Source organism: Onychostruthus taczanowskii, unplaced genomic scaffold (assembly GCF_017590055.1).
Source record: "Onychostruthus taczanowskii isolate IOZ18803 unplaced genomic scaffold, ASM1759005v1 scaffold18, whole genome shotgun sequence".
In the NCBI taxonomy this organism is placed as follows: Eukaryota; Metazoa; Chordata; class Aves; order Passeriformes; family Passeridae; genus Onychostruthus; species Onychostruthus taczanowskii.
The window spans coordinates 12023784-12048227 of NW_024499017.1; the positions used below are offsets into that span (position 1 = coordinate 12023784).

Consider the following 24444-nt stretch of genomic DNA (forward strand, 5'->3'; position numbering starts at 1 on the left):
ATACACCCAGGGGGGAACCGGCAGGGGTTGGGGGTACAGGGTGGGTACAGGCAGGTGAGGGGGGCATAGCGGGGTGGGAGGATACAGGAGGGAGTGGGGGCATGTAGGAGGGGATGGAGGGGTACAGGTGTGAGGGGGCTACAGGCAGAGAGGAGGGAATTGCAGACCGGGGGTAGGGGCGGTGGGCACAGGTAAGGCGGGGGGGCAGTCCGAGGGGAGGGCACAGGCAGCTGCCTGCCCTGCACGTACCTGCGGGGCGCGGTGCGGGGCGCGGGCAGCGCGGTGACCCCGGCGGCGGCAGCGGGAGGAGGCAGCGCCGCGCACACGCACACGCGCGATCACATCCCGAGCCGGCGGGAGAGGCGGGGGACTCTCACACACACTCACACACACACTCACACGCACACACACACATACACACACACACGCACTGCCGGGGGTGGGGGGGGTCTCGCCAGCCCCCGCTGCCTGCCACAACAAAGAGCCAGACACAACAAAAGCAGCATATGGCCAGAGCCGCGCGGGGCTGTAAATTAAACATAAAGGGAAGATTAGATAATTAATGAGCGCTCCCGGGCCGGCCCCGGGGGAAGGGGAAGGGGGGGGCTGCCTGCTGCGGGGAGCCCCGAGCCCCCCGCCCAGCCCCGGCGGGGAGGGGGCCGGGGGGCACCTGTTGGGAGGGAGGATGGGCAGCGGCAGGGCCGGCCTCGCCAGCTGCTCCGGGGCGCAGCCTAAGAGGATTAGCGGGGGCATCCCGCCCCCGGCAAAAGGGCTTGGAGCTGCAGCGCTGGGGGTGGGGGTCCCTTGAACCCCCCCACGTGCGGTGTCGCCTCTGCCCCAGCCTCGGGCAGCACGCCGCGGGGGTTGGGCTCGAATCCCGCATCCCTGCATCCCTCCCCGGGCAGCATCCCGGGGGAAGGGAGGGGGGTGGGCTCGCATCCTGCATTCCTCTGCCTCAAAGACCGGGACCCACAAACACGCAGGGATTCACGCACAGCTCAGCGTGCTCCCCCTGCCCGTGTTCCCACTCCCACGCAGGGAAGCCCTTTGGAATGCCCCAAATCCACCCTGCTAGGCAGGAGGGGAAACTGAGGCAGAATGGGGTATTAGTGAGGCAGAAGAGGGGAAAACAGGCAGGAGGGGGGAAACTGAGGCAGAGGGACACGGAGGAAAGAGAGAGGAAACTGAGGCAGGAGAGGGTGATTCCAGGCTGGTGGCTCAGACCTGCGGGAGGGCAAATTGGGGCTGTCCCCGGCCAGCCCTGGCCCATCAGCAGTGGGAGGAGGGGGTACCCCGGCAAGGGGGTGCCAGAACGAGCGCCAGGCTCGGCCCGGCCAGGGGAAGGAGTTAATCCCATTATTGGCAGGCTCACAGATGGCGGCTGCACTATTCCCCTGCTTAGCAGATTGAACAGATCAGGCAGGAGGGAGGGAAGGAGGTGGGGGGATCTCCCCCCCCAAACACCCTCAGAACAGGGGTGTGAGGGGCTGTGAACACCCCCCTGCGCCCCACGAGAGCCTGCCAGCACCCAGGGGTGCTGCCCTGCTCCCCCCCGCACCTCTTGCCAACATAAATCCATCTGTTCTGCCCTGGACAAGGGGTGGCTGACACAGCAGGGGACTTGGGGACACCCCTGCTGTCCCCAGGCCAAACCTGCCACCCCCAGATTCTCCGGGAGGTCAAGGGCCAGGTGCTGTTTCCCTGGCTCGGGGAGATTGAAGCAGCTGCTCCCGGGACATCCGCAGCCAGGACTGGAGCCCGGGATTAGGGAGTGTGGGAAAGGGCTGGCAGGAAGCCAGGGACAGAGAGGCTGGAACGTCCTGAGCAGGGAGGACAGCCGAAAAGGGATGGAGGGAGGGAGGGACGGACAGAGGGAAGGATGGAGGGATGACAGGAGGGATGAGGGAAGGAGGCAGGGAGGGAAGAACAGAAGCCAGCAGCTCCTCACCCCACCACACCAGCGTGGGGGCTCCAGCCAAGCGCCTCCATCCTGCCACGAGCTCAGGGTGTGATGGCCCTGCCAGGGCTCAGCGACCTCCACCCCGCAGCCATTCCCCACCACAGCCCCCTGGAGACCCCACGGAACCCCGGGTGCCAGGTCCTGGTGGCTCCCAGCCCAGTCCCAGCGGGCAGGATGAGGCCACCTCCAAAGCAAAGCTGCCCACTCGCCTTCTGGAAAACATTTGGAGAACACTGTGCCTTTCATTCTGCGGGGTGAACAGCTGTGCCCAGCCTGGCACCCCACAAAAAACCCCCCTGGCCACCTGCATCAGCTCCCCACATCCCCCTCACCCTCCCTGGAGGGCACCCCCAGCACGGATGTGAGACATCCCCTTGCAGCTGAGCCACCATTCCGAGGTTGCCAAGGCAATGGAGAGTGGGAATCTGGGTGGAAAAGGTTGGGGAGGCAATCCCACAGGGCTGGGGTCCCCTCCAGCACACCAGCATGCATTGGGAGATGGGCTGGGGGATCATGGCACCCCCAAACTTCCACTCCAGGCAGGGAATTGGGATGTAGCCACTGCCTGGCCCCACTGCTCAGCATTGGTGCTCCCATGCCAGTCCCTACCCTCTCCTTTGGGGGGTCTCTGCAGGATTGGGGGTGCAGGAACACGAGCACTGCAGTGAGCATGGCCCCAGCATCCCAAAACAGCTCAGCTGAGGGAATCCTGGCCAGAGACTGACCCCCAGCAGGAGGGGACAGCCTCAGAGCCCCGGGGACACCAGGGGGTACCGAGGGAAGTGGGACAGCTCTGGTGGCTCCCTGTCCACACTACAGCACAGGATGGAGCCCAGGGCAACACCCCATAGGGTGAGAGCTGGCAGGAGGGTGGGCAGGCTGCTCCTCAGCCCTTTGTGCCTCAGTTTCCCCAGCCGTGCCTCAGTTTCCCCTGGCATTCCGGCCTCATGGCTGCAGGCAGCATCACCAGGGGCAGTTTCAGCAGTCCCTGCCCAGCCCCACGGCTCACCCAGCCCACTGGGTGACAGCACTGCTTCCAAACCTGCCCTTCCAGGAGCACAGCTCCCAGGGACCCACCCCAGCCACCGGCACAGGGCAGAGGGCGCTTGGTGGCCACATGGTGAGCATCCCTCTTACTGCCACTCCTTGCTCCAGGCACCAGCCAGCTCAGCAACATGTTTGTGCCTCAAGAGCCAGGTCAAAGCCCTGGGAAACTCACCCTGGGACATGCCCAGCTCCTGCCTCCACCCCTCCCCAGCACAGGGCTCCCCAAACCTCAGAATTCCCCCCTGGAAGCTCAGCCCTGCCCTGCTGCTCCCACAAACATCCCGCTGCCAGGTCGGGGATGTGGCACAGGGCACAGCTTGGCTCTGATTGCAGCCAGGGAGAGGAAATGGGTGAGGGTGGGCACTGGCACAGGGCTGGATGATGGCTGGCTGTGATGGGCACCCACAGGGCCAGCCCTGAGCAGAGCCTGGGGTGATTCAACACCAGCAAAAAGCCCCCAGCTTTTGCTGGGGATGCTCAGCCATCCCCAGCATTTTTATTTTTTTTTGGGGAGGGATCCCCCCCATTCCCAGCCGGCAGTTCCCACCCACTGGAGATGCGAGGATCCATCAGCTGGGAGCAGACAGGTTGAGGCTGGGAGCTGCCTCCCGTGCCAGCCCAGACAGGCTCCCAGGGGACTAATACCGGCATGTAAATATTAGATACTTCTGTCTCCTCTGAGGCCAATTACACAAATCGTGGCAGCTCCCGCAGGACTCTCTGCTCCTACTTACTGTATCATCATTAACAGCTTATTAGAGAACAGCTGCTCCAAGAGGGGGAAACAAAAAAGGAGAAGCCAGCAGGAGAGGCTGGAAGGAGACAGGCACGTAGGAGGACGAGCAAGTGTGATCTCCACCCTGCCCCAGCACTCAGGGACATCAGGAACGTCATCCCCATGGTGGCACCGGCATGCTCAGCCCTCTCTGCATAAACCAGCGGCAAACCAGCCCAAAAATCCTGGTGGGATCTGCTGTGGGATTCCCAGAAGGTGCTGGGAAGGGGACAGAGGGATGGGCCTTGCTGCTGTTGGGTGGGGGACAGGAGTGAGGTGGCTCCAGGGAAAGCAGGAGTAGGAGTGATGTCACCCAACAGCCTGGCACCCCTCAGGCAGGGGCATTTTGGGGCTGGGAGGTCCCTTCATGCCCAGAGGGAGGATATTCCTCAGCCTTTGGGTGCTGGGATGGGAGGACAGGAGGTTCAGGATCAGCTCCCCAGCACAACCCAGCCTCCCTGGGGGGGGGACACACACTCCCTAAACCAACAGCAGCATCATTAAAGGTGCAGCTAATTGGGAGCCAGACACTCCTTGCCCTCCTCCCGGTCCCCCAGGGGTGACAGCAGCCAGGTTGGGATGGCAGGGGGTGATTTTTGGGGTACCACAACTCCCCACCCTTCCCACTCCCTCCCAGTGCAATCAGGCACGGTCAGCCCCAGCCCTGAGACCCATTCCCGTCCCCTGCGGCCACCAAGGCCAGCCCGGGTCCCCAGCGGGGTCACGGCAGGGTGGCCGCGGGCAGGTGGCCCTGCTGGGAGCCGTGTCCCCGGGAGGATGTCACGACATGCTTCTGGTGCGCTCTAGCGTCAGGCAGCATTAATGCATTGCTGGCAGCAGGCACCAGCTGCACAGCTGGACACGGGGTGGGGACAGACACCTGGACACGGATCCGCGGGGGGACGGACACCTGGACACACACACACAGCTGGGGAGGGACACGGCACAGCCACCAGAGCCCCCTGGGCAGGGGACACGGCCACCAGCTGCACCTCAGCCCAGCTCAGGTGGCTCTGCTGGGCCAATGTGCCGCTCTGGGGGGGCTGGGGGGCACATGTCCCCTGCTGGGGGGGACAAACCACCCCGGGCAGGGGCAGATGCTGCGGGAGGGGAGGGGGAGCGGGGCTCCCCAGGGCTTTGGGGGGCCGGGGGGGCAGCAGCTTCCCGTCTGATTGCTAATTATCCTCGTTATTCCGTGTCAGACACTTTATGAAGCACCGGAGTGATTTGCTCTTTCCCTGTAATTAGGCACGTCGCAATTACCATCTAATTCAAGTTCAAGCTCCGCGTCCTCGCGACCTTCCCGGCCTCAACACCGTGTCCCTGCTTGTCTCTGCAGGGCCCCCTGATGTCACCTCTGCCCCGGGTGTGCTTCTCCAGAGAGGAGAGGGGCACCGAGGGGCTGCTGCAGGACGAGGCACACAGCCACCCCCCCGAAAACCCACCCAGAGAAACGTGACACCAAAAGCCAGCTTGGGGGCACCCTCCAGGAGGGTGACAGTCCCCAGCACACACTCCTGACCATCCCTGAGCCCTTGGGGTTTTGGGGTGAGGGCTGAGCCCCAGCACACAGCCAGGCACTGCCCACACACAGCTCCCAGCCAGCTGCCACTTTGTCCCCTGTAGTGTCATTTTAGATTGCACAGGACATATTTAACACATCCATGTCACACCCTGGGTTCCCATTCCCACAGGGACAACACCACAGAAACATCAATTAAAAAACCTACAAGGCTTTTTTTTTTTTTTGGGTTGGGGGGGAATGGAATAGAGAGAACAGGAGCCTGCATGATTGATCAGCACTGGCATTCCCTCTCCCCTCCTGGCTCATGGAATTTGCTCCAGGAAGAGCCACATCTCCTCCTGGAGCATCCCAAAACCACGGGCAGTGCCGCAGCCCTGGGCGCCGTGCCGTGCCAGGATCCGGTGGCACCGGAGCCCCCACAGAAGGATGCCCCCCCCTCTCTCCTGCCAGCAGCTAATTAATCCTGCTGCTCAGGCAGAGCTCATTAGCGCTGGTGCAGCGCGGGGCTGCTCCGGCCGCCCTTCCCAGCAGACAGCAAGGTCAGTGCCAGGGGCCAGCGGGCACGCTCGCCCTGGGCGCTGCTTCCCGGCCCCCTCGGTGGCCCTTCCTGCAGGCTGGTGGTGTTTTTCCAAGCTTACAGCATCGGGGGAAAAAAACAGAAACCCCCCCCCCAAAAAAAAAAAAAAAGAAAAAACCAACAACAACAACAAAAAAAAAACCCCCCACAAACCCCCCCCCAAAAAAAATTAAAAAAAAAAGGGGGGAAAGAGAAAAAAAGAGGGGTAAGGAGGTGGAGAAAAGCCCCCCCCCCCCCCCCCCCCCGAGCGTGAGCGGGAGGGAGCAGCAGCCAAGGAAAGCAGAGGAGTCAGCCAAGTGCCTCTCTCCGTGGCGGCAGGGCGCGAGTGGGCCGCCCTGCAAATGTTTTGAATTTCCAAAACAGAAGGGAGAAGCCAAGAGCTGCCGAGTTCCCCCACACGCCAAGAAGGACAAAGGGCATCCCTGTGTGGTGGAGGGGAGGGCGGGCGCCCGGCGCCCCCCGGGATGTGCCAGGTCGGGGATGTGGCACAGGGCGCTCCCAGCTTGGCTCTGACTGCAGCCAGGGAGAGGAAACGGGCAGCTCTGGGTGAGGGGGGACACTGGCACAGGGCTGGATGATGGCTGGCTGTGATGGGACGTGCCAAAAGCCCCCAGCTCCCTGTGCTGGCACGGCAGGAGCCTCCCAGCTCCCATCCTCCTGGGAACCCCCCTGCTTCGAGAGCCAAATGTGCTGGAAAAGCCCCGAAGCCGGCATGCTCCAGGCTCTCCTTGCTGCAGGAGACGCTGACACCAATCCAGAAGGAAATCCCAGTGCCCACCCCGGCTGCTGGCAGGGATGTGATGATGCTGCATGGGTGGTCCAGCCCCTCTGAGTGATCCCATCCCTCAGGGTGATGCTGTGCCCCAAAAAGCAGAGCCTGCCCCACAAGGAAGATGGGAGATGGGGCAGCCTCCATGGGAATGCCAGCAGCACGGGCTGGCGGGGGACCCCACACCCCTCCCTCCCCTGCAGATTATAACCCCACACAGATTATAACCTTAAATTATTAATCCCCAACAAATCCAAACCCCATCTGCCTAATCCTGCCTCCCCCAGCACAAACCCCCTCCCAGGGGGATGGGGGGGAGTGGGGCTGCCTGGATGCCAGCCCTGCTACTGGGAGGGGTGGCAGAAGCCACGGGGGGAGCCCCCCCAGCCCTGCTGGGAGCAGGCAGGGAGACAATATCGGGCCTATGCGGCCCCCTCGCCGCCAGATGTGTGTTAATAAGGCAGCTGCCCCCTAAGCTAATAAGGTCACTTACTGGCTCCAGCAAGACGAGAAAACAAGCAGGGGCTTGGCTGCGGTACAGCCTGACTTGGCACTCGCCGCACGCCGGCTTCCTGAATTCTTGCCGCTTCCAGAACAGCGCAACGGGGTGGAAAAAGCGGAGAGAAACCTCCCTCGGCCCCCCCAAAAAGCACCCCCGCGGCCCACCCGCCTCCAGCATCCCCCTGGTCCCCGGCTGCTGCCGCCTGTGCCCTGCTGTAAACCCACGGCGGGGTTTATTCCGCTGGGAAAACCTCGCGGAAAGGCTGGGAGAGGAGGGGGGGGGGATTCCTGCAGACTTTCCCAGCAGCCCCCCCAGCCCCGGCCCCGCTCCCTCCCTCGCCTGCCCCCGATCATGGCGCCTACAACTCCCTTTGTTTTAATATTCTAAAGCGAGCCAGATGCCGGCTTTAATCCCCTCAGCTGGGGAGGATTTGCAAACACATTAGGAGGCAGAGGCGGCCCCAGCCCCAGCGCAGCCCCACGGCGGCACTGCGCCCCATCTGCCGCCTCGGCGAGGGGATCCCGGCCCCTAATTGCCTTCTCATGTCGGGATTAGGAGCTGACAAGGTGTGCGACATCGGGGACATCGGCGTGCCCTGCCACTCGTGGCTGGGAGGGCCCTTTGGTTTGCGCGCGGAGTTTGGGGCTTCGCCCTGGTGACACCGGTGACGCCGGCGGTGCCAGCGGGGTGGCAGTGGCGTCGATGGGTCCTGCGGGGTGGTGGGGGCTCAGGAGAGGGGCAGAGGTTGGGTTGCAGCTCTCCTGAAGGTGGGAGGATGGATGGTGTGTCTGTGCCAGCGGCGCAGCGTCACCAGACCAGCGATCCCACATCCCTCGTGGATGCTGGGATGTTCTGGGGAAAGCTCCGGGGGTCGTTCCTGCAGAACAGAAGGGATTTCCATCCTGGCCTCCAGCACCACCAGCTCCTGCTCTGCTGCTGCCTCCCTCCCCTGGGACAGCAGATGAACCAGGGACAGCAGCAGGAGGAGTCAGATCCCGCAGGAGCAGCTCCAGGTGTGCATCCCATTTGTCCGACAGCATCCATCCATCCTCTGCAGCACAGACCCGCTGTCCCAGCACAGTCAGACCCTCTCCACAGTCAGGAGGGGGAAATGGCCTCTCCGAAGTGGGGGGAGACAGCAGCAGAGCCCCAGGAGCCGGAGGGTGACGGGAATGTGATGCTGGAACGATGTCCCAACCCCAAAACATCCCAAATGGGGAAACAGCTGCCACACAAGATGCCCCATAAACCACCTCCTCACCCAAGGGTCAGCTCACAGCGCACCCCCACAGCTTCCCAAATGCTGGGGGCTCCCTCCAGACCCCCAGTCCTGGCTGGACTTTGTGGGGGACCCCAAACAGCCCTGCAGGGACCAGGTACCCTCCAAGGATTCCACGTCCTCCCCTGCCCATCCCAGTGCTGCCTGTGCCCACAGGAGGTTCCTGCTCCAGCTTCCCCAAAGAAACAGCTCCAGGAGCACAGAATCTTCCTGAGCTATCCCAGACCCCATATTCACACTGCAAAAGCAGCAGGGCTTTTTTTGAGGGTGGGTTTTTTTTTTTTTTTTTTTTTGTGTGTTTTTTTTTTTTTTTAAAGACCAGGATCTCCTCCACAGCACTTAGCAGCCAGGAGTTCCGAGGGAGCAGAGCTCAGTGCTTCAGAACGACGCCTCATTTGCCAAGAAATAATCCCAAGGAGAAAAAAAAACCCACCAAAAACTACCAACTTAAAAAACACCCAAAAAACCCAGACTCAGAAGATAATTAACTCCACAAAGCAGCGACCCTGAGTAGCTCAAATCTTCCCTGTAACTCCCCAGCCTCTTCTCCAAGGAATTATTTCTTCCTGTCTCCAACACAACGGCACCAGCACCCGGAGGCCTGGGGATTTTATTGGGGTTGTGTGTGTCCCCCAAACCCTGCAGACAGATTTGCCCCCACCCAGGCAAGGTGGGGGGCCCAGCCCCACATGAGAACTCAGATCTCTGAGCAATGGGATCACTCCCCACCCCCGGGGAGGCTCGGAATTGGGACATTGAGGATGTGGGGCTCCACTCTTGAGGGGATGGAGATGGGGGGAAATGGGTGCTGCTGGCCCCCAACGCCCACCAGCACCCCCTGACAGAGAAGGAGCCACTTTTCAGGTTCCTCCCTGCAGACAAACAGCAGGAAAAGGCAGGACAGGGTGCTGCTGGCCCCCAACGCCCACCAGCACCCCCTGGCAGAGAAGGAGCCACTCCCTGTACACAAACAGCAGGAAAAGGCAGGACAGACACCCTGGGGGTGCATTTTACCCCCCCATTCCCTCTCCCACCTTTAACTCTGGCAGAGGGGATGCTGCACCAGAAGCTGGGCAGAGTGACCCTGGCAGCATCACCCCCCTGGCAGCGTCACCCCCTGCCCCTTCCTGCCCCTGGCCAGGGAGGGGAATTAAAGAGAGAAGAGCTGAGAAAAAGCAGTGCAGAGCCAGCCCTTCCCCCGGCATCCCCCTTCCCCTCCTGACCGCAAAAAGCCAACATCTCCCCGCGCCCCTCCAGCCAGGGGATGGGAATGTGGAAGCAATTGCACTTGGCAAGGCAGCAACAGTGAGTCAAAAACAGTTGTTTGGCTTGTCAGCCACCCAGGCCCTGCAGCACTCTTGTTTTCCTTTGCCTGCCTTAACCCCTTCCAGCCCCACGCCCTGCTCCCTGCAGGAGCCACAGCCCCCAGCCCTGCCTGGAGAGGAGAGCTGGGGAGAGGTCTCATCACACAGTCCTGCTCCCAAAAATGGGGGAATGGGCAATTCTCTGGCAGGAAAGGCTGCAGGGAGAGGGTGCACTGAACCTGCCGTGCTGCTGGGAGCTGCTGTGGGGCACAGGGATATCCCAAGGCCACCAAGGATGCCCGGTGGTCCTGGAGCATCCCACCCACTCAGCCCAGGAGGGGCAGAGAGCTCCTTCTCCCTGCCACAGAGAGCATCCCAGATGGCCCTTGGCAGGCTGAGGGGACGTGGCCACACGTGCTGGGGATCCTGTGCCACCCCGGGGTGGTCAGATCCCGGCGGGCAGTGCCCCGCCCAGGAGGGGCAGAGAGCTCCTTCTCCCTGCCACAGAGAGCATCCCAGATGGCCCTTGGCAGGCTGAGGGATGAGGCCACACGTGCTGGGGACCCTGTGCCACCCCGGGGTGGTCAGACCCCGGCGGGCAGTGCCAGCCTGGTGGCACGGGGTGATTTAAAGCCCTGAGCACAGCAGGCCCCATCCCATTTACAGCAGTTTAGCACACCCCAGGCTGTTCCCACTGGCTTCTCCAGCCCCTTCCCTGCTGGCCAGATGGCAGCGAAGCCAGGAACACATCCAGAGCCACCACGGGCTGCAGCAGGGGCTCTGCTCCATGCCCAGCTCACCCCTCACACCCCCCATGGGGGTCCCACACTGCTGAGACCCCAACTCATCCAGGCTGCCACCAATTTGGGACAGGGCAGGGGGACACCAGGATGCATCCACCCCCTCCCCACCACAGAGGGATATGGGTCAGGGTATCCTCTGGGCATGCAGCCAGCTCCCACAGCTCTCCCTTCTCCCCAGACTGCTCCCAGAGAAGACAGGCACGAGGAGAGAGTCCAGGGATGGGGGTTCTCCCTCTCTCCCCGGGGGACAACCCCCAGTGCACCCCTCCAGCAGAAGGGAACCAGGGCAGCAGAGGGGATGGCTGGGGAAGAGTTAAACCCTCTGGAGCTCGTGGAAGGGGAGGAAAAGCGGAGGGCAAGGCTGCGCCCGCCGGGAGAGACAAAGCGAGGTGCAGGAGCCAAGAGATGAAGGCGAGGATGCGATAAGAGGGGAGCGGGGTGTGTGCGCTGGAGCGAGGCGAGGGAGGAGGAGGAGGAGAGGTGGGTGATGACCAAAGTCATTGAACATTTTTTGGCACGCCTACCCCCGAGTATCCTGGCCGTTGGCCCAGCTCGGAGCTGAACTTAAACAAACTCCTGTTGCAGCCATCTGCTTGATTTTAAAATAAATCAAACAATCTGTTGAGCCGTGGGTGATCAAATTTCCATCTGTGCGGACGCCTGCTCGCCTCCTCGGAGCCTCCGCTTGCCTCTACCAGCCAAACACTCCTGGCAGCATGTGGCCTCCCTAATTCCTCCAGGAAAGGGAGAAACCGGACCTCCCCCTGCACCCCGGCCCCCTCCCGGCCCTTCCCCGCCACCCTCCTAACTCAAACCAAGTGCTATTTTTACAGCCGCCCACCGAACACAGACACGTCCCGGGTTTAAACGGGAGGAAAACGGGGCTGCGGGGAAGATCCCAAGAGGGATTGAGCTGCTGCCCACGCTGGGGGGATTCCTCATCCTGTCTCCATCCATCCCACGGCTCTGAGGGGATGGGAAGGGAAAGGGCAGCAGCTGCTGGCCCCGGCGGTGGTGGCTGCGGTGCAGAGGCCACGGGCTGGCCAGAAATAGCAGCTGCGAGGCCAGAGCTGTGTGGCTGTCCCCAGGACAGGGACACCGGGCACACACGTCACCTCCAGGTGCCTGGGGATGCTGAGCTCGTTGCCACCCTGCCCAGCCAGCCCCCCAGGCAGCCTGCTGGCCCCTCAAGGCCACCCAAAATCATCTCATCCTGAGGGTTTCCCCACTCCTCTAGGAGCAGGGAGACCGAGGGGGAGCAGCACCGCTTGCATTTTGTCCCAAGGTCCCCAAAGTGCGAAAAGAGAGGTGGCATCTCCCTCCTCCACTGTCTCTTGTGTCCTGCAAAACCCCTGCTCGACTGGGGGAGCAGCACCCACGATATCCATGGCCCCAAAGCCCCTCTGAGGGGGTCAGTCCCCTGTCCCAGCCAAGGACAAACCCCTGCTGGCATCTCCCCGACGTTGCCATCCTTCCCTGGAGCCCTTCCTTCCGCTCCGAGCAGAGGGCACCGGGCACAGCGCCAGCACAGCCAGAACTAGGGCAGCAAGGGGTGGGGCAAAACACAGCAAAGGGACTACAAGATGAGCAAAGAGGCAGGAGATCGGTGTGAATGAAGGAGAAGGAGCAGGGTGGATAAAGGATGGAGCCCGATTTGGGCTCACTGGACCCCAGCAGCTCCGGTGGGGAAGGTCAGGGTGAGAGCACAGACTGTGCAAGGAAAGGAGGGAAGAACATGACAGCAGGATTTATTCCTCCTCCAGGGCCTCAGTTATTGGGGTGATGCTCCCTGAGGGTCCCCACGGCATGGTGGAAGCAGCAGCAAGGAAAAGGAGGTGCCCAGCACCCACCAGAGCCGTGCCAGGAGCCCGAGCCAGCGGCTGCGGAACAAACCTCACCCCTGTGGGATACTGCCAAGCCAAGAGCTGTCCTGGCCAGCCCAGGGCCAGCCTGGCCAAGCCACTCACTGCTGGAAAGAACAGGGAGCAGGGTGGGGGCCACCCTGCAGCCTCAAATGCTTCCCAGTGCCAGCTTTTGGGAGGGGTTGTCCAGCCCCAAGCACTCAGCATGCAGCACCCGGACTCCAGGATGAGCATGAGAACGGGGAGATCAGCGAGGGGAAAAAAACTGGAATGAGTGATACAGCAGCTTGGGTGATCCCTGTGCCACAAGAGAACAGCCCCACAGGAAAATCTGCTCCTGGGGGTCCACATCCCTGAGCTCGGTGAGTTGGGGAGGTCCCTCCAAATGCTCCTGCCGGAGTAAAATCCCAGCAGAGCCCTGACAGGATGCACAGCAGGGAGCAGGTTACACAGCACAAGCAATAGCGGGAAGGGGAGGGAAAAAAAAAAAAACAACCACCAAACCCCTTTTTGGAAGAGGAAAGGGCTGACAGGACCTGGCTGAGAAGCAGGAGAAAGCCCAGATTTCCCAGTTACTGTGCAGATGTTCTGGACTGAAAACAGAAGACGGCAGGAGCGAATTCATCTCCCCCTCCAGAGACGCCGCAGCCGGAGCATCTGGACTGTGTCTGCAGGCAGCAGAGCCGGCTCCCCCCGAGCCCTGGGAGCCCCACACCGGGAATAGCCGGGACACACTGGGGTGCCACACCGGGAACAACTGGGACACACTGGGGAGCCACACCAGGAACAGCCAGGACAGCCCTGGAGCCCCACACCAGGAACTGCCAGGACAGCCCCAGGGTGCCACACCGGGAACAGCCGGGACACACCGGGGTGGCACACCAGGAACAACCGGGACACACCGGGGTGCCACACCGGGAACAACCGGGACACACCGCGGTGGCACACCGGGAACAACCGGGACACACCGGGGTGCCACACCGGGAACAGCCAGAACACACTGGGGAGCCACACCGGGAACAACCGGGACACACCGGGGTGGCACAGTGGGGACAACCACAACACCCCTGGGGTGCCACACTGGGAACAACCGGGACAGCCCCAGGGTGCCACACTGGGAACAGCCGGAACACACCGCGGTGGCACACCGGGAACAGCTGGGACACACCAGGGTCATACACCAGGAACAGCTGGGACACACCGGACACACCGGGAACAGCCAGAACACACTGGGGAGCCACACCGGGAACAACTGGGACACAACAGGGTGGCACAGTGGGAACAACCGGGACACACTGGGGTGCCACACCGGGAACAACTGGGACACACTGGGGAGCCACACCAGGAACAGCCAGGACAGCCCTGGAGCCCCACACCAGGAACTGCCAGGACAGCCCCAGGGTGCCACACCGGGAACAGCCGGGACACCCGCTGAGCCCTCACTGGGAATAGCCAGGACAGCCCTGGGGTGCCACCAGCACCAAGAGCAGGGCCAGCAGGGACAAGCCAGCACCAAGAGCGGGGCCAGCAGGGACAAGCCAGCCCTGTCCCCACAGCAGGTTGACCTTGGCAGCGCTGCCTCCAGGGAGAACTGAAAGGCCTTGTCTGCAGTGTTTTCACTCCGGGATAACTCCTGCTGCCTGCTCCCACAGCCGGGGGGAGAGACGGGGAGGAGAAAATGTGGCTGGTTTGGCAGAGAGGACAAGGAGGAGGGCAGGAGACATCCATCCATATATCCATGCATATATTTATATATATATAAATATACACTTATTCCTGGCCAGGATAATAACTGGAATCATCAGCACTTGATCATCACTCGATGTAAAGCTTCACGGCCCACTGAAGTCAGCCCCTTTGCAGAAACGTGCTGGAAGAGGATGGTGGCAATTTGCTGTGTGCCCCACACCCTCAGCTGTCTGTCTGTCCCTCCCTCCCAGGTCTGTCTGTCCCACCGTGGCTGCAAAACACTGAGTGAGAGCCCAACGTCCTGGCTGTCACCAAAATGTTCCCGGCTCCAAGGTCCCTCCCTGGTGTCCCCAGGGACAGAGGTGGCTGCTGGTGGCCCCTCAGATCCATCAGATGATGCACTCCCATTTCCAAGGAGGGGCAAAGCTGGGGAGGGCAATTAAAACCATTTTGGAGGGTCAGCTGGGAAAGCTCCACCTGCACGGGGTTGTGGCAGTTGTGGCCATAGGATGCACATCCTGCAGGGATGGGCACCCACAACAGGGATCACCAGCCCCAAAACAGCAGGTGCTGGGGACACGCTGGGCGACAGCATGCCAGGAACAGCCCTGGGAGCAGTCCAGGCTCCTGCCTTTGGGCAGGGAAGGCAGCTGTCCATCCCAAAGCAAGGGGGGATACCCCTGGCTGCGGGGTGGCCACCACCCCTCTCCCATCAGGACCTTCCCTCCCATCCCAGCTGGGTCTCAGCCTTGCTTCAGATCTAAAGTGGAAGAAAAAAATTCAAAATAGGAGAGAGCAAACCAGTCCCTTCCAAGCCCTCCTGTCCTCTTCACATTCTTCATGGGGGTGCCAGAACCCTCCCCATGCATTCCTGGCCAAAACCAGCCCCAAAACCCAGCAGCTCACCCCTGCCAAGACCTGGCTCTGCCAGGATACCAGGGCAGGCAATGCTGGAGTGGGATAGCCTTGGGTAAATCCTGCAGCAGGTCCTTGTGCCACCAGGAATGGCCCATCCAGCACCAGTGCTCGGATACAGCCACCAAAACACGTCATTTTGGGAGTTCTCTGGATGGAGGGAGCTCCTACACCTGCACCACCACAGCACGGACACCCCAGCCCCATGATGGGATGGGATGGGATGGGGTGGGATGGGTGGACTGTGAGATAGCCCAGAGCAGCCACAGGCTCGCTCTGCCCCAGTGCAGGTCACGGCACGCTCGGCACAGGCACCTCTCCTGCAGGTTGGAGAGGGAAAGCCGGGGCAGCTGCTGCTCCAAGCACGTCGGCTCCATGGGTAAACAGATGACTTCAGTCTCCCGAGAGCTACTAAAGCCCGGCAGCACTTGTGCTAACGTGGAAGGGGGGGAGGAAAAGAAGGAAAGCAAAGAGGGAGAAGCAGCGTCATACCCACGCCAGGCTGCAGAGCGCACCCAGGTAACGTCACCCTTCTCCCAGCCCAGCCAAAAATCCACCCTGGAGCCATCCCCTTCATCCCTGCCCTGCTACCGAAGATCCAGCAGGGAAAAGGAGTCACACAGCAGCCAGAGCAGCTGCACGAGGCTGTTTATCCAGCCAGGGCACGGCTCGGCTCGCGTGCGCCGGGGAGAGGCCGCGGCAGCTGCTCACCCGGCACCGGGAGCAAACCACGACCTGCCCGCAGCAGCCCGGGCTGGCACCGGGGCTCCGGCACCCTCCACAAGGCCCAGGGAGGGCAACCAGGCTGGGATAGCCGGGAGCGATGCCTTTGGCTCAGGAGCGGCCCCGCGGTCCCCACGGCGCGGCCGGCGCGTGCCACCGCCAGGAGCCAAGGCACGCCCGAGGCACCGCTGCCACCCGCCTTGGCCGTGGGGACCCGGGGCTGTCACAGCCCTGGGACGGGGCCCGGGGGAATCGTGCTGCTGGAAAGGCTCCCGCCGCCAGCTGCTCCCAGCGGAAGAGAGCCCGGCGTGGCTGGGAGGCTGCCACCGCCAGCCGGGCTCCTGCCCCGGCTCCCGGGGTGCCCCTGCCTCGCCGTCTCCCTGGATTTGTACCCAAGTTCCCACCCTGGCGGTCCCCGAGGAGGGCAGTGTCTCCTCAGCACACCAGAGGGACATTTCCATGCCATTCCTTCCAGGCCAGGATGGCATCATGTGGTACAGGCCTTTCTCTGCAGGAAGGAACATCTGGCCAGGTGCTGCCCAAAAAAGGAGCCAAAGGTGCCACCAGGGAGCCCTCCCCACCCCAAAAATCAGCGTGGGAACAGATCTAAGAGAGGTGCAAAGAGGCTCCTGGCAAACCAGCTGTGCCCGGTGCCCCAAAACCTCATGGGTCCCCAAAACCTGCTCAGGAGATGGAGATGCCTCCTTGCCACTCAAGGACAGTGACAGGAGCATCAGGACAGGACCCAGCTGGTATCTTGAGGGGTGAAAAGCCAATTCCTGTCATTCCTGATGTACTTGGAAAACCAGGCACCCACGCTGCCGTGCAGGGAAGTCCCTGCTGGCTGGGAAGCAGCCCAAGAGCATCCCAGGCTGCCCTCTGTGACCGAGCTTCCCGGACGGCTGAGCAAGGCCAAGTGTCTGGACAGAACATCTGTCCAGCTGCAGCAGCCAGAGCCGGCCAGCCGACCCTTTACCCCATCTCCCGACTTGGCTGCGACTCCAGAGGATGCTCCAGAGGTTGCAAAAGCATTTTCACTGCCTGGGGTGAGAGTGGAGCCGGTCCCTCTCCCCAGGGTGCCCACAGGGGGTGTTTTGGGGGGTGCAGCACAGTCAGACCAGCATTTTTGGCAGGTGCCTGCTCGAGCTGCCAGTCCTGCAGCGCAGCTGCTTTGGGGAAAGGCAGGGAAAAAGCAAAGAGCAGGGAGGGCAGGGTGAAAAATAAATATATAGCAGCCAGCTGGTGAGCTGTGGAGTCAGCACAAGGTCTGCAGGACACGGCGCTGGCAGCGGCGCGGGAGCCCTCGAATTTCGGACAGCTGGTCCAGCAAGGTCAGCCCAGCCAAAGCAAAGACCCCTGTGCTGCTCCCCACAGCGTGGCTGAAGGACAAACACCCCCAGCTGGAAAGCCCACCACCCCAGGGGGTGACTGACACAGGCTCAGTGTCAGGTGAGGATGAGGAGGGACAGCCAGGTGCGAGTTCCCACACAGCAGAGCAGCCCTGACCTCCGCGGTGGGAGAAAGCCCAGGGCGCATTTTCCCCGTCTTGTTTCTTTGTTTGCCATCTGGGAACACGATCCCCAGGGAGGCCGTGCCCCGAGACATGAAGTCATATCATGATTATATTGCCACCTCCATGCTGGGATTGAGATCTCATCTGAAAATGCCAGCCCGGGTCGGTGCTGGCTGCAGCAGCTGCTTTGCTGAAAGGCAGCGTAGGCCTCACTAAAAACAACTTCACATGCTGCAAACTGAACAGGTTTATCCCAGTGAAGTTGGCTAAAATTCTGCTCTGGATCTGCTGGAATTCGTGATGGCAAAAAATTGCCACAAGCACAGGTAACAACCACCAAAACCAACCCAAGCTGGAAGCCAAAAGACTGAGGTAAGACCAGCTCTGCTCCTTTTTTAAGGGATGAGGAGAAGCCAAATGCAGCCTGTGCCACCCTGCTGGAGCCCACACAGAGGTGCCACCAGCTTGGCCAAAAAAGCACCACCCCCCAAAACACTGCCAGTGGCCAGAAGGTTTTTGATTTCCTTCAAAATCCATAAAAGATGCAAAGAAGGCAGAGGTGCCTGGGGCTCTTCCTACACAGGTCTCTTAATTCTCATGCTGCAGTGCACCCAAATATCCCATAATTTGGCCTGGTGCAATGCAGGAGGAGGGCTCAGGCATCACTCCCTGCCTTCTGGGTTTGTTTTTCTGGCATCCAGGAGCTTTGGCTGCCGCTCAGCATCAGTGGGACAAGGTTTAGTGGAGAACACAAGAACTCTTTGATTTTTGCCCAAAAGCCTTTTCGAAAGCCAAAAGGAAAGTGCCCACCAACAGCTGTCAGCTCGACGCAGTGATTTGGAAATGCAGCCATGACCTTTGGAGCTGGGAACCTGCAGCAGGGGCCAAATCCCCAGCTGAGCCAACAGCACTGCTGGCAATTAGTAAATACAGTGAACTCAGCCCCTGGGGTCTGACCGTGCCCTGTCAGGCACAGCCCCACACCACCAGCCCCAGGTGTGCTCTGAAAAGTGGGAATGGGGCATGGAAAACACCACGTGATTCCCAGAAACCGGGCTGAGGACAAGGCTGGGAGCGGCAGGGAGGTCCAGCTGCTCCCCAGGAGCTCCATGCCAACCCCAAAGGACACAGAACCACAGGTTTGTGTGGGCTGGAAAAGCCCTCCAAGATCATTGAGTCCAACTGTTCCCCCAGCCCTGCCAAGGCCACCAGTGACCATGTCCCCAAGTGCCACATTTTTTTAAATCCCCCAAGGAATGGCGACTCCACGACTGCTCTGGGCAGCTGTGCCAGAGCTTGGTGACCCTTTCAGTGGAGAAATTTTCCTTAATATCCACCCTGAGCCTGCCCTGGTCCAGCCTGATGCTGTTCCCTCTCCTCCTGTCCCTGTTCCCTGGAGCAGAGCCTGTCCCCCCGGCTGTCCCCTCCTGTCAGGAGTTGTTCAGAGCCACAAGGTCCCCCCTGAGCCTCCTTTTCTCCAGGCTGAGCCCCTTCCCAGCTCCCTCAGCCTCTCCTGGTGCTCCAGCCCCTTCCCAGCTCTGCTGCCCCAGTGCTGAGCCCTGGGCCCACCACTGCTGACCAGCCACCAGCTGGACATGTCCCCATTCCCTGCCACCCTCCAGGCCCAGCATCCAGACAGTTTTTTACCCACGGAACAGCAACCCATCCAAGCCATGAGCAGCCAGTTTCTCCAGGGAAACACTTGGAAAACGCTGCCAAAGCCTAATTCCTGAAATCCACACAGACAAGATCCAGAGGCTTCCCTCAGCCACTGAGTGGGTCACCTTGTCATAGGACATCAGGTGACAAGGACCTGCTGGTCATGAACTCCTGTGGGCTGGGCCTGATCACTTGGTTGTCCTCAACAGCTGTGCTTGAGTTATGGTAGGATTTGAAAGCTTTCCAGACACATGGAAGTATTTCCAAAAAGTTGCATTTAAAGGGAAAAAAAACCAGAAAACCTCAAGAGGAGTCACTTTTGCAGGCACATGAGTGCAGAGAGAGCAGTGGAAGGTGAGGATGGGAAGAGTTGGAGGACAGGGGAAGCTTTTCCTGGTGAGCACAGGACACTGAGAACGCCAGACAGGCTGAGGACAAGCAGCCCTTGAGCTGGGAATGCATCACCTCACCCCTGTGGAGAGGGCTGGAGAGCCTGGGGGTGACTTGAGAGGGCACTGCCAGCCAGGAACTGGTCACTGTCACCTCTGGGAAGCAACCAAATCTGGGCATTTTGTGGTTTATTCAAAGCCATGGCTCCCAGCAGCGGCTGCTCGAGGAACCAGCTCCTCCTGGGGTGGAGGCACATCCCAGTGGGATGCACAGGCAGATCAGCAGGGGGAGAAATCCCACCTGGATACCCCAAAATCAGAGCCCTACACCAATAAGTGCCTTGGTCTACACAGCTTCCCCCTGTAAGGGGCACAGCTGGACAGAAAATCCATTTTCCCAGCGCACACCTGGGGACCAAGGGTGACAAGCCAAAGGCTGCCCAATCCAGATGTCCTTTTACACCCAGCACTGCCTTTTTGTCTTGGAGGGAACAACCCAAACCCGCCCCACAGGGGCAAACCACAGCAGGGTTCTGCAGAGCTCACCTCCAGGAGATCCTCCTGCAGCAGGGAGAACCTCAGACACCTCCACAGAGCATCGCTTGTTCCGCTGCTCCCCACCACCCAACCAGCAGCAGAGGCACCACCCATCCAAAATCTCGGTGGCTCCTCCCTCCTGACAAGCCTCAGATGTGGGGGTCCCTCACCAGCACCTCCACAGAGAGGACCTCAGCCCCCACCCTGCCCTTGCTGCCCTGCTAAAAGAGGGACGGGTGGGGGTGTCTGGTGGCTTTTGGGGTATTTGACCTCAAGCCTTGAGGGCTTTGTGTCAACCACACACAGCAGCACACCCCAGCCGTGTGCAGGGGATGCAAAAAAGCAAGTGCAGTCCAAAAGTGAAGTTGAAGAGCTGAAAGGAGAACTGGGGAGATGATTGTAATTGCTCAGGTTCATTCCCTGCAGAACGGGGACCTGGGTGTCACACAAGAGTGAAAGGCTCATCTGGGGTGACTTTCAGCAGCAAGCATGGCTGGACAAGGGTACAGCTAAATTAACCAAGTGCCCTACCCAAGCATTAAGCCGTGTTTTAAATAACCTTGACATCTGTGAGGTCTCAGCCTGCTGGAAAGCATGTGGAGACAGGGAGGGAAAATGTGCCAGGACCTTCTGGCCAGCCAGAGTCCCCACCAGGACAGGGCAGAGCCTGGCCACCATGTCCCCAGGCAGCTCTGCTGTGCCTCCTGCCACCAGCCCCCTGCAGCAGCCCCTTAATTTGCTCATTAGCAAACCTGGGAACAAGAGGAGGAACTCAATAGTGTCCCTTCCTGGGGACACACTCTGCGTCCTCCTGGGAGTTTGGGATTGGGGCCAGTGGGGATGAGGACTGGCATGCCCAAAAAACGCTGGGACTGGGGGGGTCACTGAGGAACCCCACGGGAAACACCCAGAGCACCCACCCATGCTGGAGCAGAAGTGCTGTTCATAATGTCCCCATGAGGTGGCCTGGGGACACTGAAGGGTCAGAGGCCTGAAAAACCAGCTGGGGACATGCAGGTGATGCCCCTCTCAGCACTCCAGCACCATGGGTTGTTCACCTGATTCCCAAGTCCTCCATGGCCACCAGCACCTTGCAAATGCCACCAGACCACGTGGGCATCACAACCTACCCAGCAACCATGAAAATGCATCCACAAATGACCCAAAATTACATCAGGACCATCCAGCTCAAGCTGACAGACCCGGGGGGGAAACCTCCCAAAAGCAACAGCTTCCAGAGGATTCCCAGCACCGGTGCCAACCCAACCTCCTGTGCCATCCTGGCACCCTCCAGGTGAATGCAGCTCCTGCCTGGTGGCTTTCCAAGCAGTGTCCCCCCCAGGTCAGGAGCCAGCTGAATGGTAAATTATATCTGTAAGCAGCCAAGGGAGAGTGATGGGAGAGAAAAGGAGCGCTGTCTTGGAAGGACTGGTTTACATTTCTAAAGAAAACTCCAGTGCCTCAGAGAGCCACAGGGTTCTGGCTCTGGATGGAGCTGAAAGGCTTTGAAAATGACCTCGGGGATTTGGGATGTTGGCATTTGACAGAGCCCAGCCTGGGGCCTGGTTTGGTGATACAGAGCAGCGGCTCTGGAGAGCTCCCACAAGCTGGAAATTTGGGAGTAAAAGCCGTTATTTTCCCATCCCACGAGAAAGACAAGCTTGGGAGGAATAAACTTTGGCTCTGCCATGTGCTTTTGACGTGATGCCCTCAAAGCAACCTGTGTAACCCCAGGGGGAGCCACAGAAAGGAGCAACTGGGGAATCTGGCAGCACCTGGGCGATGACACCCGTGACACCCTTCAGGGTTGCAGGGCTTTTGGGGAGCCCTCACTGCAGGATAAGCAGAGCAGCACAGGTGGGGGGAACCCAGCCCTGTGCTCACCCATCAGCTCTGGGAAGAATTGGGGCTTCTCCAAGGGAAATCCCATCATTAAGGCACCTTGTAGAACTGGGGATAAGTTGGGAAGTTTCCTACAGAGCCCATGAGCTCCTTCCAGCTTCCCAAGGATGCTCCCATGGAAGGGAGGTCAGGCAGCCCTCCCTGGCACCTCTGAGCACCCTCAATGGCAAGCAGGACAGGATTGGGATTTCCTCTGTCCTGGCTCCCACCTCCCTCATGCGAAGCTGCCAACAACACAGACACTTCTGGAACAGGACAGGTCTTGGCTCTTCCCACCTCCTGGAAGGGTTTTTATCTGTTCCTTCGCAGCTTGACAGCTCCAAAAGTTCATTGCTAAAGGCACCCCATCCATTAGCATTCTCCCCCAGGAGCCAGACCCAAAAGAAGAGCATCCATCTATGTCACCGCTCCAACTCCTCCTGGATTCCAGAGGTGGGAAGTGCTGGGAAAGGAGGGATGGGGTCCGGGCCAGCTGCCTTACCTTGGGGAGGAGAGACGGGGGTGCCACTGCCAGCAGCTCTGGCGGGGTCATGCTCTTGCCAGCCAGGACCACGGCCCCGCACTCGGCACAGGCGCCGATGGTCAGCTGCTTCCCATCATCCACCAGCAGGCTGTTGGCCACGCGCAGGGTGTAGAGGAAGACGGGGAGCCTGGCCACTTGAACCGCTTTTAATCCAAGGCATCGCTTCTTCTCCTGCCGGCAGAAGAAGCAGACGAAGGTCTCCACCTTGTACTGCCGGGACCAGGCGCTGCTGGGGTGGTGGGAGTTCCTGCCCTCGTGCTGCAGCCACTGTCCCAGCAGGTCGTGGTAGCACAGGATGCAGGTGGCCACCAGCCCGGTGGAGTCGGCCGGCCTGGCCCGCGGGGCGGGCGGGTAGACGGTCAGGAAGGGGAAAAAGGGCTCCTTCTCCCCAAATCGCCCCGGAGGGTTGACGTTGAGCTGGAACTCTTTGCCAGCTCCCAGCTCGGCCCCGCAGATGTAGCAGACAGAGGTGGGACCGGGCTTGATGACAGCGGGGTGGCCGGCGAGGTCACCAGCGGAGAAGACCTGGTGGTACCTCCCCAGGAAACTCTGCACGGAGGAGATGAGCTCCTCGTTGTGACAGGCCCTGTACATGGCCCACAGGTCCTGCAGCACCCCGAAGCACTTGCGGCAGCTGCTGACCTCCCAGTGCTTGTTCAGCCCCTTGGCGCCGGGCGGGCAGGGCAGGAGGCTGAGGAAGGGGAAATGCATGGTGCTCTTCGCGTTGCCGTTGGTGATTTTGGCCGCCACCGGCCTCGCCTCCTTGCCGCACTCCTCCCCGCAGAGGTAGCACGCCTCGGGCACCGGCGGGATGCCCGTGCCGTCCTCCTTCACCCCTCGGCGGCCCTTGGCGGGCATGGCCCCGGCGCTGAGGGGCACCACGTAGAGCCGCTGCAGCACGGGCACGTTGGCCAGCTCGAAGCTTTGCCACTGCTGCATGAGGGAGGCGAAGCAGCAGGGACACACCAGGGTGCTGCCGGTGGGGGACAGCGGCTGGGCGCCCGGCGGGGGGCTGTGCAGCCACAGGAACGGGAAGAAAGGTCCCGGCGAGGTCTTCTCCTGCTTCTGCACGTGGACGCGGTGCTGGGCGCCCGGTGCCAAGGAGCTGCCGCAGATGTAGCAGGCGGTGCCCGGTGCCCAAGCGGGCCGCTCGCTGCCTTCCTCCTCCTCCTCCTCCTCGCTGGTGATGTTGATCTCGCTGTCCGAGGAGCAGCAGGGGGGCCCCCGCTCGCTCCCCGCCGCCGGGGGGGCCCGCGCCGCGCCGCCCGCCCCCTCGGGCTCCGACAGGGGCTCGGCGTCGGAGAGCTCGGAGAGCTCGGAGCCGGCTGCCGGCCCTTCCTCCTCCTCCTCCTCTTCCTCCTCCTCCTCCTCCTCCTCCGGGTGGCCGGCGGCGCGGCGCGGCGGCGCGGCGGGGTCCCAGCCCGTGGCCCCCCGCCGCAGCCCGGCTCCCCCCGCCGCCGCCGCCGCCGCCGCCGCCTCGCACTGATGGGGCCGCTTGAGCCAGTACATGCGCTTCTCCACCGGCGTGCGGCTGCGCTCGAAGGAGTCCCACTGCTCGCCCAGGAAGCAGCGGCAGACAGCGCAGACCAGGGCGCAGCCCTCCGCCGAGACGGCGCGGGCTCCGGGCGCCGGCTCCTGGTGCTGCAGGAAGGGGAAGAAGGGCCGGTGGTCGCGGGGGGGTCGCACTTGAAGCTTGAGCTCTTTGCCGCGGCTGATGCCGCCGCCGCAGATGAAGCAGCAGAGCGGGGGAGCCGGGGTTTGCGCGGCCCCGGGGCCCCCCCCCCCCGCCGCCGCCGCCGCCGCCTCGCCGGCCGCCAGCGCGGCCATCAAAAAAAAAAAAAAAAAAAAAAAAAAAAGCTCCGCACGGCAACAAAATATCCACGAACAGCAACAAAAATAAACCCGGGATAAAAGTTCGGTGCGAAAGTTTGGGTCCCGCCGGCGGCGCGGAGGAAGGGCGGCTGCCGGCCGCCTCCCGGCCCCGGCGCCCCCGGCCCGGCTCCTCCCCGGCCCCCCCCGCCGCGACCTGCCCGCCCGGGGGGGCCCGGAGGGAGGAACGAGCCGCTGCCACCCCCCGCCCGCCGCCAGCCCGGCGCGGAGCGCAGCGGAGGGACCCCACGGGGGAGGGACGTGGGGATTTACAGAGCCACCCCCGGGGGGGTTTGTCACCGGCCCCACGCGGGGCGGCCCG

At 61.6% G+C, this 24444-nt stretch overlaps 1 protein-coding gene across 2 annotated transcripts in view; it reads right to left on the minus strand.

Annotated features, from left to right (window-relative positions):
* Positions 1 to 24076, minus strand: part of GSE1 (Gse1 coiled-coil protein) — a 98823-nt gene extending 74747 nt beyond the window's left edge. For both annotated transcript variants that reach the window (XM_041400614.1, XM_041400615.1), the window contains exon 1: positions 22212 to 24076. In XM_041400614.1, coding sequence (XP_041256548.1) covers positions 22212 to 23762 — 1551 coding nt within the window. In that variant the 5' untranslated portion in view covers positions 23763 to 24076. The remainder of the gene's footprint in view (positions 1 to 22211) is intronic.
* Positions 24077 to 24444: the final 368 nt, after the last annotated feature.